At 53.5% G+C, this 14562-nt stretch overlaps 1 protein-coding gene across 1 annotated transcript; it reads right to left on the reverse strand.

Annotated features, from left to right (window-relative positions):
• Window positions 1-4873: 4873 nt before the first annotated feature.
• SOX10 (SRY-box transcription factor 10) lies at window positions 4874-12682 on the reverse strand (the record flags this gene model as incomplete). Its single annotated transcript, XM_082310632.1, has 3 exons — window positions 12258-12682; window positions 5991-6256; window positions 4874-5589 (listed from the first exon to the last, which is right to left on the reverse strand). The coding sequence occupies exons 1-3, from the start codon at window positions 12665-12667 to the stop codon at window positions 4874-4876; spliced, it is 1392 nt and encodes a 463-aa protein (XP_082166758.1). The 5' UTR covers window positions 12668-12682.
• Between the last annotated feature and the right edge of the window lie 1880 nt (window positions 12683-14562).

The following is a 14562-nucleotide window of genomic DNA, read 5'->3' on the forward strand; positions in this document are numbered from 1 at the left end:
ATGCCCGAGAGAAGACTTTCTTACTTCTCACTACCAGCTTGGTCATTATTCTTTCTGTGTCATGGGCTATATTAATAAGATTAGGGAGCCAAGTGCCATGCTTTTCTTGCAGCTTTTTTCACCTGCAAAGGCCATACCTTTTAGCTAGGCTAAAGACTGCAGTAACTACTTCCTCCTCCTCCTCCAGCACCGCTCCTCCCCGGTTATAGAACTAATAGCCAATTAAACTCCTGCTGTACAAAAATGCTCTTGCAGGTACTTTGGCTTCAGAAAGACTCCAGCCCTCCACCCCTGTCCCTTCTTAGGGAGCGCTGAGACACCTCCATTGCTTCCCCCTAGACAGTTGGGCCTTTGTGCCCTCAGCAGGTTGCTGTGGAAACCCCCAATTTCCTCTCTGGCCGGGGCTGGCTGTGGGGCTTCTCAGGGGTATCGTAGAGCAGCTCTCATCAAATCACCTATTGTTTCCCTGCTCCTGCTGCTTATCAGAGGTGGGGATCCCCTTTCAGTGGCACTGCCCCAGCCGGAAGCGTGGTCGCCGCTCACGGTCCCACCAGCTCAGCAGTCGTAGGTTGTTGCTGCATTTGCTCTTCTTTCAGCTGTTCTCTGACATGCGGTCGGAACCGATGGTCCCGACTGTGTGGGTGCTCTTCAGCCATCTCAGTTGTACGTACTCTGGTGGTTCTTACAGTGGCACAACAGTAGTTAAATGCTAGAGTTCCTTTAATCTGTAGTGTGATGAAAGATCAGCCGTTTGTCCCCTTAAGGCACCTGCACTCTTGCCTCTGATGTGCAGGGAGGTTATGTGCTCAAATCGAGAAGAGTTGAGTGGATGCTTTACAGTCTGCAAGGGCCTCCAGCCAGCCACTACCTGGTTTCCATTTCTTGATCTTCTGTGTACTCCAAGGCTCTTGCTCTGCATGAGGAAGATTGAGCTCCTGGGCAGAAAACATTGAGTCTTTCTCAATTATCTTACTAAAAAGTGCCCATGGAATTTTTGTTTTCTTTAAATAAAGAGAAGAAGAGGGAAGGTGCACCTGTGGTTTCTGCTTTACATTGATTTTTCTCTTTACACTGGTCCAGGAAGAATCTTTCCAACTAGTTGGTGTTAAAGCTTGTGCTTATATATAAAACGTGCCTTCTCTGTGCTGTATGTGTCATCGGTGACTGCTCCCCAAAGGGAGTTTATATCCACCTGCCTGGGAACTCTGCTCGTGTAACTAGCCATGTATGTCATTCTCTTACTGCTCCCTGTAAAAACACCAGTCCATCCGTCCTCTGTTGGTGTGCACAGGAGGAGCTGGTTTTGGAGGTGAGAATGCAAGAGCTGAATGGGTCCCTGGGCAAAATGACAGGTTGAAGGGAATGTGGAGACGCTTGCAGGTGTGGGAAGAGGATTGACTGTGAGGAACGCACCACTTCCTGGTCCAGGCCATCCCTACCAAGAAAAGGTTAATTTGCAGCACTGTGGCCTTCAGCCTTCTCCCCCCACCCTCCATGGAATCCTTTAATCACGTTGGTGCGGTGAAATTTCAGCCCTGAAATGGTGCCTTTGTGCAATCGTTTTGGCGTCTGCCATGGAGCGCGGGGGTCGTTTTCTTGTCCTTTTTTTTTTTTTTTTTAAATGGCTTCTTTGTTCCCTACCCGACTTCCCTCCCCAGCCTTGCATCTGTATCAGATACAATTAAAGGGATAGGGAAGGATGCCCGGCCAGCTCCTGCTAGGCTGCAGAAGGAGTGGTTAACCCCTCTGTTACCAGCGGTATTCTCAGTTCTCTCTTAGTTGTGAGGACCCTCCTAGATGAGAGGAGGCATCCCCTTCCACTAGAGGATGGTTGGGGCAGAGCCCACTTGCTTTCTTAATTTGCTTTTTGAAGAGCTGGAGAAGGTACTTGTGTGTGGTTAAGAACTTTCTTTTCCCACTCTTCTGTTCATCCACACCATGTCCCTTCTCTCTCCCACCCCTGTGATCAGCTCTCCTACCCCTAACTCCACCATTGCTTCCCTGCTTCCTCACGCATGCACCTGACGTGCTCAGCAGCGCAGTAGTTCCATTCTGGACTCTTCCCACGGCCTGTAATTTGGGGTAGAGATTCCTCCTCTCCAATGAATGGCCACAGTCCTATTTTGCATGGAGCTCTTTAGCTGGCATCACCATTGTTAGATCCATTAAGCCATTCTGCTGATGATGCTCTTGGCCCTATACAGGACTTTATCCAAATAGCGCTGTGAGTTTTAAAAAGCTTTGAACGTGTTCCACGGTTCCTAGACGTCCTGCTTAGTCTGCTCACCCACAAAGCATTTAGTGAACACAAACTCACTGGATCGATCGCATGCATCTGCATTGAAACCCTTGGAATCGATTTGTAATTGTTGTGGAGTCTCTGTGTTAACTGGAATCCTACCTTGCTACCATTGGCCTTGAGAGATGTTCTTAAGCAGACTGATATCTGCTGTACATTTTCTTTCCAAACATTTTCAGATAGCCTCCCAGGACCTGACTACACCCAGGATGTCTTCTTCAACAAGTAAGAAGGTGTATGCATCTATTCTTGAATATACTCTGTGTGGTGAGTGCGTGTGTTGCTTGTGGAAGGCAAGAGGCTGGGGGGGGTGAGTTTCTACAGAGAAACTGATGGTTGCTTCCAAAATACGCAGGTTTGTGTATGTGGGGAAGTTTTTTTTTTGAAGGTACGTCATCTGCCACCTGGTAATGAGGAACCAAGACGAGAAACCCCACACTCCTATTCTGGAGAGCATTAACAATCACACTAAGAAATTCTTGGGTGAAGCACATGCAAAACAGCGCTTTTCTTAATTGCACGTGCTGAATCCTAGCTGAAGACCAGAAATCAGTGTTACTACATTTCTCACTGAAGAAATGACCGGAGCTGGGGTGTGAACAGAAGATGAGTCTCATCTCCGTGAAGGAGTCTGATAAGCCAGGCAGAGTTCTGTCTGTGTCCTCTTCATGACAGACAGAGGAAGGCTGTGCACAGGATCCGTGTGGTGGTGGTGGTGTGACTCATCATACCCTTACTGGGGGAAAAACCAGAGACTTTCAGGAAAGAAGTCAAAAAACCAAGACACATGAAAATGAAACGTTTAAGTTTATTATTCCATATGTTTAATGCAGAGTTAATGGTGCTAGGACAGCATAGAGAATGGGGAGAGGGAGGTGGGGGAGGAAGGTGCTACTTGCATAAATAAGAGGGCAGGGCTGGAAGAGGTTACATGTGTACAGGGAGCAAACATTCTACATGATCTTTTCAGACACCACAAGGAGAAGTCATCCATAGCTAAGGGAGGCAGGAAAGGCATCTGACAGTCATATCAGCAGAGGGAAACAGCGGCACCCATCACAGTCCATGTTTGGTCCAAGTATTTTATCTTTCTAGACTGGAATATCCATTGGAAGGTCCCACAACATGTCTCTGCGATCAATTGCCAGGAGTCATCTTTTCCTGCAGCAACTTTCGTGCCAGTTCACTCCCTGGCGTGACAAACCACCCCAGTCCTGGAGGTGACGAAGGAGAAGTAAGCAGACTGTCCTCAGGTGTTGGGCTGAAAAAAGGAAGCTGATCTGACTGCGAGAGCTGGTTGTTTCCAGTTTGAAACCCAAAGGGGAAAACGAATTCTTTTGCACCTAAATAGGCTTATTTTCTTTACACTCATCCAAGATTGGGTGCGTTATCTACCTTGCTTAAAGCCGCAGGAGTATCTTTCCAGCTTCAGTGTAGGTAGGAGGGAGGTGTTGACTGACTGGAAGACATGATGAACAAATGAGTGGGGATGCACACCCCGTCAGCCTGAGTTTGGAGTGGAAATTCAAAGAGGGTATTGGAATCAACTTGGGGTGTTGGCAAGTGCATAGTAGCTTTCTTGGTGCCTCTTCATTTCAGGCAAGCACAGTCAGACATGGAAGAGCAAGGACCAAGTTTGCTCAGAGGTGGTTTGGGATACTGAAGAGATTAGGAAGAACTGAGATGTCAGAAATGCCAGACAAAAATGAACGATACAGAGTAATTGTAAGAAAGGAGGATTCACCCACAGCACTTTAATGATTCACTGGTCCTTCCCCACCTCTCCTACACCTCCATACATGAACACGCGTGCACACACAGGCTATGATATGAGTAACGCTAAGACCAACAATGCGGTTCCTGAGTCCTACACGTTGTTCAGGCAAGCCTTAAAATCTCCATGCAGGAAAGAGTGTGGGATTAAACAGAGACAGGATGGAGAGAAGAAGTGGGGAGAAAAGCTAGGATGCAGCTGTGGAAATCAGCAGGGAAGCAAGCGTAGGTTGGTCTTCCAGTGGGGTTCAAGATTCATGCATGTGTGAATCTTAGGCAGGACTGCTGCACGACGCTGATCGCAAGGAAGCCGGCCGTGCCGTCCTCCCTGCTACTCCTCCCATAACATATTCACCAAGGCTGAGCAGCCACCCTTCACCCGCAGCAGGTGACAAAGTGTTGGCCGTTGTGGCCTGTTGGAAACACTTGCTAACTCCCTGGAGCAGTTTGGGGAGGGGAAGGAAAGGACAGTCTCTCTCATGGTACAGTCCAGGGTGCGCACAACAAAACCCACCACGGACCAGTCACTCCATGTCTAGAATCCTCCTCATCTAGAAGGCCAATAAGGCGTCACAAGCCAGTCGCGTGGCCTGCGTGAAATTGGTAAAGGGCGAAAGGACGAAAAACCTTCCTCTAGGCGGGTGAGCCAGCGATAGCCGGGGTCAAGAAAGGCACTTCTGTATACTCAGTGGGTTCTGGTCGCTGTATGGCACTGAGTGACCTCGGAGTTCGGAGGCTCTTCTGCCTGTGCTGATTCTTTGGAGCCTTTCCGTCGCTGCTTCGGTCACTGTTCCCCATTCCCTACGGCCTGGAGAGAGTCGTATACACAGGCTGTTCCCAATGTGTGGGGCTATGGGACTGTGGCACGGAGGGTGCAGGGTCAGAGATGGCAGTGTAAAGGGGACGTTGGGAAGGTCCCATATAGGAGAAGGCAGAGTAGAGGCCAGAGGCTTGGCTGGAATGGCTGTAATAGGGTCCCGAGGGCTGGTGGTCTGGGTAGTCAAACTGGGGCCTGGAGATGGAGGGGAAGGCCGAACCGTAGTGGGGCAGACTCAGGGATGTGTAAGCTATTTGGGAGGTGGAGGGCTGGTCGGTGTAATGACCTCCAGGGGCAGACCCCTCCGTTTTCACCTGGGCCTTGGAGTCTACGACCGATGAGGTGGCAGTGGACAAGGAGACTCCGTGCTGCTTGGAGATCCAGGCAGAGTGTCCGCTGGCTGCAGCCAGGGCGCTCCCGAGGCCGTAGCCAGCAGCCGCCGCCGCTGCGTAGCCCCCAACATGGCCTGGGTGGCCAGCGTGTCCATTGGGCGGCAGGTATTGGTCGAACTCATTGACATCGAAGGTCTCCATGTTGGACATCACTTCATGGCTGATCTCCCCGATGTCCACATTGCCAAAGTCAATGTGTGGCTTTCCCCCTTCCCCTAGGGAACGCCCTTCTCGTTTGGAGTCGGCTTTGCCTGCCTGCAGCTCGGTCTTAGGGGTGGTAGGAGGTGTGGGGGGCCCGTGGCTCTGACCTACAACGTGAAAAACATTTTGAGGAGGAAAGAGAAGAGGTGAGTTACCGCTTTGTGCCTGGGCTTTATACACACGCCAGCTTCACTCCTCCCAGTTTGCCAGCAACAGTCCAGCTGGAGACTTCAGTGGAGGGAGAGAGAAATAGCCAGCCAAAACCAAGCCTTTTTATATCATCTTGTGGAAAAATAGGGAGGGTGCAACAATACCCTGCCTGACCAGAGGAATGCAAGTGCCTGTGAAACTCGGGCACATCCCTATACCACTGACTCCAGCAGAGTTTGTTGGGTCACGAGCAAGGTGTGAGCCACATCGCTAAGGCTTTCACCACGATGACTTGGGTTTTTTGAGCCTCCAAGTTGGCTGCAACCTATCAGTAGGTTCAGTGAGACCTGGGACTCACCTGAGGAGTGGTCTGGGTGCCCATCGGACATGGGCGACCCTTCGCCGGGGTGCCTGTGATCCAGGTGGGCGTTCTTGTAGTGGGCTTGGATGGCAGCAGCCCCACCAGCCTCACCCTCCACCTGGCCTTCGGCCTCGCCCTGTGTGGCCTTGCCGTTTTTCCGGCGGCGTGGCTGGTACTTGTAATCGGGATGGTCCTTCTTGTGCTGCATCCTCAGCCGCTCTGCCTCTTCGATAAAGGGCCGCTTGTCACTTTCATTCAACAGCCTGCAGAGGCCAAGGCGGTAAAGAAGAGAAGAGGGGAAGGAGAGGGGCAGGTACATCAGAAAAAACCCCACCTATACACAGCATCATGAGACACAGTGTTGTAAATCCAGATATCAGGGTGTTGCCCCATTGAGGGTATTTCCCAGAACAACAAGGGAGAGCTTGGAAGTGTTTCGGTGGAGACAGCAATGTTTTCCTTGTTAATTATCAAGCCCTGACTCTGGTTGCTGTCAGCGTTGGGTCCCCCTTCCCCAGCTCTGTGATGCTTCTCACCTCAGTAAGTTCAACACCCTCTCTTACATTGCCCAAAGGCAAAGCGCAGCCTTTCATAGCCATGTAAAATAAGGCTGGACAAGCTGCTTTCAAAGACTTTGGGCAAATTAAGGGCAGTTGGGATCATCCTTCGGACTAAGGCAGTGCGGCACACCCTTGCTACCTGTAGTGCTGCCTCCCACATGTCTTTTGCTCTTCCCCAGACTGTATTTATTCCAGTTTAACTTCCCACCCTTCCGTAGGCTCTGCTCCAAGTTTGAGGCTCTACTGAGCACAAATGGCAGCAATTGGTGTTGGCTCCGCAGTACCCATGTTGCTGCGTGGAGTTTGCTGGGCCTTTAAGCATCTTGCAATATCCTAGAAGGGAATTAAAGAAAATTTTGAAGGGGGAGAAACAGTGTGTTCTGCTATTCCTGGAGCTCCTGCTCACCTTAGACATTGATAATGCAAAAGGCTGAAGCACAAAGGACCAGCCCTTCTTGAACTTGGGCAAGTAGTTGTAAAAAATTTAGCTGCTACATTGCTAGCCTTGTAGAAGTAGATGCGCTTTGGTCTCTGGAGGAAAGGCACTGCAGAATTGTAAGCTCCTTCTCTGTATTCCTGCCAGATCATGGGCTGCTCTAGTTAATATAGGCTCTCCGAGGAAATGGCGAAATGTGCAGGCAGGATGGCTCAGAGCACTTGGAAGATGAGATCAACCTCATTCATTGCTCAAGCCTTTAGCAGCGTCTCGGCTGGAAGCACTTGGGTTTCATTTTTATGATTTTTCCCCTCAAATATTCTTGTGACTCAAGGTCATCCTGCTTCCAACCAGAAACTAGTGCTCTCGGAAGGGACGTGTCTTCCCGTGACTTGCAACTCCAACAGCCGTTAGAAATGGCAGGGCTTGCAAACGGCAAAAAATATTCCATTTATGAGATGTCCACGCCTGTTTCTCCCCAACAAAAGAACTACCTGGGGATGGGGCTGTGCCATCATCTTGGTACCCCTGAAGCCCTTTAGCTCTAAAATGTGACTGATTCTGTTAAGCTGTAAGCACTGAGGAAGATACAAAGGCCTGAACTGGCCTGAAAAACTGAGGACAAAGAGGAGGCATGGCTCAAGGAGCACACAGATAAATCTGGCAAGGGATCAAAGAGGTCACCAGCAAGTAATGGGTTGGTTCCTAAGCACCCCCTGTGTCCCCTTCCTCCTTGTGCATCCCCTCGGCCGGTAGCCAGAAGGTGTGTGGCACGGGCTGGAGCTCGTTACAGTGCTGGCCTGGGTTCACTCCAGGCAGCCTGAGCAGGTCACGGCTGCACACCACATTCCTCCACTGCCTTAATCCCGGAGATTAAAGCAACTGAGCCACCGTGAATCCAACACCAGCTTTCCTGTCTCCCTCCCGCCACCATATACCACGCTCACGCGTCCTGGAGGGCTCTAATCCCTCAGCCTGCACTGCTCCAGACAGCCCTCCAAGGGGTCCAAAGGGACATCATGGCCAACCCTCGTAGGCATCGTGGACTGGGAGGCGACCTTGCCTTGGCAAAATCTTATCCTTGCAGGACGCCCCATCTCCACGGGAGATGGAGCAGAGAGGCAAAACCTGCAGCCTTGCAACCTGGGACACTTCAATACAAGGCAGCCAGGCTCCGGCGTCCCTGCACTTTCAGCCCAGATGCTGCTAAAGCTAGTAAGATGCTGTGGTTTGGAATGAAAGGCCTCTTTCTATGTGGGCACCTCTCAGAGCGAGAGGGCTGTAGGCTGGACAGGCAGGGCAGACCCCACGGTGAGCTCAGAGCAGAGCCTGCCATGGAGACCAAAGCTCGGCCTCCCAGATCTGTCTCGTGGATGGCGTGAACCAGAGCTGCTTGAGGCTATGGAGGAGTCAGATCCCTGCCCACTGAGCTATGCCCGAGTGCCTCACCTCCCCTCCCTTTGACAGCAGCCCACGGGCAGTGCCACCAGCAGGACAGCGACAAGTCCACTCCCCGTGTCTTTGCCTTCTCCTTTCCAAGGCTGCCTGCTCCCTCCTCCCTCCCACTGGGATCAGAGCTCAAATCGGCTTTAGCAAAGTGAAACTGGTGCGAGCAGGCAAAGGCCAGGAGATTTGGGGGGATTTGGATTTCACTTGCTTCCTGCCCTCCCCCTCCTGCCCCCCACGGTCCCCAGGCAAAGGAATCTCGCACAGGCAGAGAAGTTATGGATCACAGAGCAAAGCCCTTCATGAGGATAACCGAGCCCTCGCCATCCTCCCCGACACCCGAGCCAAGGGGAGAGGGGCAAGCATCCAGCACCCCGCTCCGGGAGGAGAAAGAAGGACTCAAGTCTTTCTGCCCACCTCTTGCAGCCTCCCCTTCTGCCACCTGGCACTGGACTGCGCTGCGTGCCAGGCGGCTGGCTCGGCGGCCAGAGGCCCGACCCTGTGCTGGGGCTCAGCTGCCGATGAATCAGTGTGGTGATGAGGTTGAGCATTGGGGCTGACGCAAGGCAAGGGCTGGCTGGGAGCAGAAAGCAGCCGGCGGGCTCTCCTACACGTCCACGGCCCCGGATTTTGTGGGCATGACCCTATTCCCTGGGTGCTGCCACCCCCATGCAAAGATCCCTCCATCGGGTCCCCTCGCTCCTCCCTACCAAGCCTTCTTTCCCTTCTTCCCGTGCCTCGCTTGTTTTCGGCCCCGGAGGTGGTGCTGGCTGGCATTTTGGCTGGGAGTCATGCCGACATTTTCAGCAGCCAGCCTCCATTTCAGAGCTGCTCCCTGTCCCACCCCGGGGGAAGGAAAGCAGCCAAGGCGAGATTTCATGACTGTCAAGTACAGAAACCTTCCCTTCTTTTTTAGTACATTTTGTTCGTCAACTGCACCCCTCACGCACCCTAAGTGGGTACAGACAGGGAGGTGGATGGGGTCATAAGCTCCCCGGCATCACACTTGGGGCCAGGCAGGTAGCGTGGCCATCGGGCCATGTGCTGCAGCCCTTCCCAACGAGGGCTGGGGCCCGTGGAGGACACAGCGGTGGCACAGAGCTGGAGCAAATGCCGGGCTTAAAAAAAAAAAAAAAGCCCGGGCCATTGCAGCCCGTTTTGCAGAGGAGCACATGGGACGGCACTAGGGTTATAGCTCAATCTGCTAGCTGCCTTTTAAGATTTCCCAGCCTCTGCCGTCCCCACCCAGCGCTGATCTCTGGGGACATGCTTGCCTTAATGGTGGCTTGCAGGCAGTCTCCACACTAACCAGTGCTTATCTCTGCCTAATGTATAGTGTATACATTATATGTATACATTATAATGTATAATGTATATAAACTTTACCTGTATAAGCTCAGAGCAGCCCACATGGAAATGTAAAAGCCACCCACATTTTCTAAAGTGACTAGCAATGATGTTGGCTGTAGGGTTTGGGTGGCCACCTTGTAAGGGTGAGGATACACGAACAGCCAGGGCCCTTTGCAGGGACCCTCGTCACATGTTTCAGACTAAGCCGTCCAGAGCAAAACCCGGCTGCTCGCAGTTGTACCGACACATAGGAGCTATACCTTGGGGACAGCGGAGATGAGGGCAGCGGGAACCTCAGTGGAGGAAGACCCGACCGTACCGTGGCTGGAAGGCAAGGCTTGGCGCTACTCTCCTGGTAATCTTTGGGCCACCTTCCCTGGAGTTTTGTGGGCTGATATTTCCCCCCAGCCTCACAGAAGGACACACGCACGTGGTCCTACCCAGGCCAGACATCGACTGCACTGATAACCCAGTTTACTCTGCTGTATGGTCCCAGTAGGGGCTGACATGGCTCAGAGAGCCACAGCCTGCACTAGGGACGCTCGGAGACATGTTCAAGCAAAGCAGCCAGGTGGCAAATGCAGCAGCATGCAACAATCCCAGGCCCGGTCCCGCAAGCTTTTCTGCCTGCCCCACGCTCCCTGGCCAGACGGTGCCCTAAGAAACATGCAGGCACCTTGGCCGGCAGCAGCATCCCCCTGCTCCGAGTCCCATGCGGCCAGCGGTGGGAGCTGTGCCCTGGGATCAGGGAGGCAGTTGGGTGCATGAACGTGGCCACGGGCTGCGGGCTGTGTCTCCCTGTGCTCTGAATGCGATACCTATGGAGGGTTTCACTGCTTTGCTATATTTTCAAGGGAACTGCAGTGTCCGGAGGGAGGCCACTGCTTTAAAATCTGACAATATTTTGCAATAAAGGAAAGATACCTTGAAATAACACTTTGGGAACAAAATAGGTGGGTTCCCCCTCCACACACACCCCTTCCAGCACAGCTTCACAGTCCAAAGGCTGGCAGCAGAGCCCCAGCTGGGAGCAAGTGCCGTAGAGAAGGGAAGGGAAGTCAGCGGGGAACAAAGCGGGAAAGAGCATCCGCAATCACGCCCTGCCTTCCACTTCCCAAAGAAATCCCTTTGCTGGGGTTACACTAGACACTGACGGGTCGGGGTAAATGGGCTGACATAGCAGAGGGAGAAGCTAATGCCCAAAGGCTCAGTTCCTTGCAAGCAAGGAGGTGTGAAGCAAGGAGACCTGGGCATCAGCTGCTGGATGGGGTGTGTTTTGCTTCTGCTTGGAAAAATGTCTCTTGGCCCACCCAAGGTTGAGGGCTTCCTCCACAAAATGCTGTCCAGGCAGGAGAGAGAATGAGAGGCCCGTTTGCATGAGCCTTGGTTTGCACTGGTTGGTGCAAGGCGGCGGGGGGGACAGTGCTGGGGAGTCGTGGCAAAAAGTGTTTATAGCAAGTTGAGGGGGTTATCGGCAGAGACCATCAGATGGGAAAGAAGTGGCACGGCAAGCCTGACATGCTTGGCTTGGGCACGACGGCTCTCTGCACACCCACAGACCGGCTGCAATCGACTGGGGCAGCCTGTCGGTCTGCCGGAGGAAGGAGGAGAGGGTTGGGGAGGGTACATAAAGGACCCAGGGATCTGCACAAAGCCAAAATGAAAATGGGCGCAACAAACTGGTGGGGCCAGAAGGATGAGCATGTGTGTGCCAGCGAGAAGGGAGGGCATCTCTCTGGGTGCAAAGGGAGATGGGGCTGGTTTGAGCCAGCATGTTGCAAGAGAGCCTGCTAAGGCTGGGCTGTTGCAGGTCTCTTCTTTTCTGCTAAGCCTCAGCCCCCTCTTTCTATCAGGGTCTCTTCTTGTCCATCTCGCTGCACCTGCATGGCCTGCCAAAACTGGGACTGTCCTGGGAAGGATGGGTGCGGGACTCCAAGCACCTGGTGCCCCTCCCTGAGCTCCCTCCTTGGCCGTAACTTGGTTTTCTGCTTGCTCTGCGGCACTGTGCGGAAAATAACCCCTGTTGGCATTGGGACCCAAGTTCAAAAAGGCTTGAGGCAGCCACCAGTGAGTCAAGTTGGATGGGGCTCAGCCCAGTTCCTGCTAGTGCACAACTTGGCCCAACAGAGAGGGTGAGCCAAGAAAACGATCTCCCCTGGCAGTCAGGCAGGAGAGGACCAGGTCGAGATTTTCCTGGTCAGGAACAACAGGGGAAGTTAGTGGGAAACACACGGAAAGGTCTGCTGCCCAGGCTGGAGGTGAGCTCTGCTGAGGAAGCCTTCACTATATCCAACCACCACTCTTGCCCCAGTTGCCGACCGTGCCTCCTGCGAGGGGGCTCCCCGCAGGGAAGGAAGTCCCCTCAAGGGACACCCCTTCCATCCCGCTAAGTCTCCACCTGACCACACAGTCCTCTCCAGGACACCTCCGGACCTCAGCCCTCGCGCTCCCCCTCCGCCCACCTGCTCTTACCTCCAGAGCTTCCCCAAGGTCTTACTGAGCTCGGCATTGTGGAGGTGCGGGTACTGGTCAGCCAATTTCCTCCGGGCAGCCTGTGCCCAGACCATGAAGGCGTTCATGGGCCGCTTGACGTGGGGTTTGCTCTTGTTACTTCCATTGACCCGGACGGGCATGGGTACCAGGGTCCAGTCATAGCCGCTCAGCACCTGGCTGACTGCCTCGCGGATGCACACTGGGAACTTGTCGTCGTCTGCCTCTGAGTCTTGCTGTTCCTTCTTGACCTTCCCCATCTCCCCGTTCCCAGAACCGGCGAGGTGCGGGGAGTTGTCCGACACCATGGAGGGTCCTGGCGAGAGGCAGTGGTGGTCTTCAGAGCCCACTGGGCTCATCTCCACCTCCGAAAGGTCTTGGTCATCAGCCATTGTTGCTCTCAAGCCCTCTCTCTCTTCCTTCTTGGTGTCCTTCTTCTCACTGGGGAGCAGAGGGAGGAACACAAAAACAAAGGAAAGAAAGGAAAGAGGGGGGGTGAAGAGAGAAAAAGAGAAGCAACCACCAAACCTGGAAGGGACTCCAAGGTCTCTGAAGAGCTGACTAGGAGACAGGGGCCGCTCGATAAAAGCGCAAGCAAAGCAATTGCCATGCACACCACAAAACCCGTGATCAATGGGGGTGGGGATGGGTTGGGGCCCCTGATTAATTGCAATACTGCTCCCTATATCTGCAATCGTCTGGAGCTGACATGTGTGGAGTGGCCTGTGGCAAGAGGGATAAGGCAGGTTGGGAACCTGAAAGGAGAGAGACATGGACCGTTCTGCCTGGGCACAGCTGCCCACGGGGAGTGGGATGGGGGGACAGCCACAAAACTTGTGTGGGGAAGTGCCTCTTTCTTCTGAAGACGCGCAGTGAAACCCCAGCACAGTGCCCAGGGGGAGATGTGGGAGGGGGAGCGCCGGCACTGTATCGATAAACCAGAAGGGACTTATAGCCCGGCTACCAGGGAAGCTGAGCGGGCAGCACCACTGGGCAGGGAACCAGCCCGGGCCCCGAATCTGCACCCAGAGACCCTGATCCCAGCTGTGGGAAAGTGCCTCTGCAAGGACACTCCATCCCTCACCGTCCACTCACATCTCATAAACCAAAGACTTAAAATACATTGCATCCCCACACACATGCCTGTCTATGTGTATGTATGCATATACATATTCACATTCATATATATATATACAGATACAAACACAAAACAAGTTTAACTTTGAGACAAGCCAAGGCTTTGGGTTGCCTGCCCCACACACTCCTCTCTCCTTCTGTCTGCATTCACCTCTAAAAGTCGCTGCTGCCATGCAGCAGTTCCCCCCTTGGAGAAAGAAACACTCTAAAAATAAAGGCCTCTCTATCCCCAAATCCAGAAATAAAAAAAAGAATAAAGAAATCAAAAAAGAAAAAAAGAAGTGATAGAAAAGCATGCCTCTGGCTTAGCTGAAAAAGAGCCAACGCAGAGCAAGGGCTGCTATCCCTCCAGTTTCAGAGGGCAACACGGACCCTCACTGGGGAAATCGATAAAAGTAAGAGAAAGTAGGGGGGAAAAAAGCGTGAGCGAACGTGTGCGCGCGTGCGAGTGAGCTCAGGTAGGAAAACTTACGTTGCTGGCCGGTGTGCTGGGCAGCTCCTGCGAGGGCTGTGATTTGTATCCCAATAGCCCCCCTGTTCTCCCTCCCAGCCCCGGCGGCGTCGGGGCGCGCAGCGCGGGGAGGCTCTCAGGCGAGTGCCATTCCTAGAGGGAGGCTTGGTTTTTACTAATACCCCGGCTGGATGTCTCTAGCTGGCTTTGCTGCTTAGCACCGGGGGAGGGAAGGGCGGAAGGTGGAGCCAAGCACTCCTCAGAGCCAGAATACGGTCGGTCGGGGACGGCGGGGAGGGGACGCAGGCAGCCCCCCACCCCACCTCGGCTGCCAGCACGTTCCCCACTTTCCCCCAGTGCTGGCTTCTCACGAGAGCTGCTGGCGCTGGGCTGCTCTCAGCAGCGTGACCACCCCAGAGATGGTGCTGGGGGATTCAGCCCTGGGAGTTTTGGGGTGTTGGGGTGCTGGAAGGGGTGTGGGGTGGTTTGGGGAGATGGGTGTGCACCCCAGGACTGGGATCCCGCTCCTTTCTCCTGCTAGCACGGTTGCTCGTGCGGGATCTGGTGTCCCCTACGTGTCAAATGAGTCCCTGATCCCTGTCCCAGAGTCTCACCGGGACCCTGCTGTGCTGCAACAAGTTGGCCCAGGACCCCGGGGTCAAGATGCTGCCAAAAGGCCATCCTCATTCACACCTGAGT

This window comes from Platalea leucorodia, assembly GCF_965183815.1.
Source record: "Platalea leucorodia genome assembly, chromosome: 4".
Classification (NCBI taxonomy): Eukaryota; Metazoa; Chordata; class Aves; order Pelecaniformes; family Threskiornithidae; genus Platalea; species Platalea leucorodia.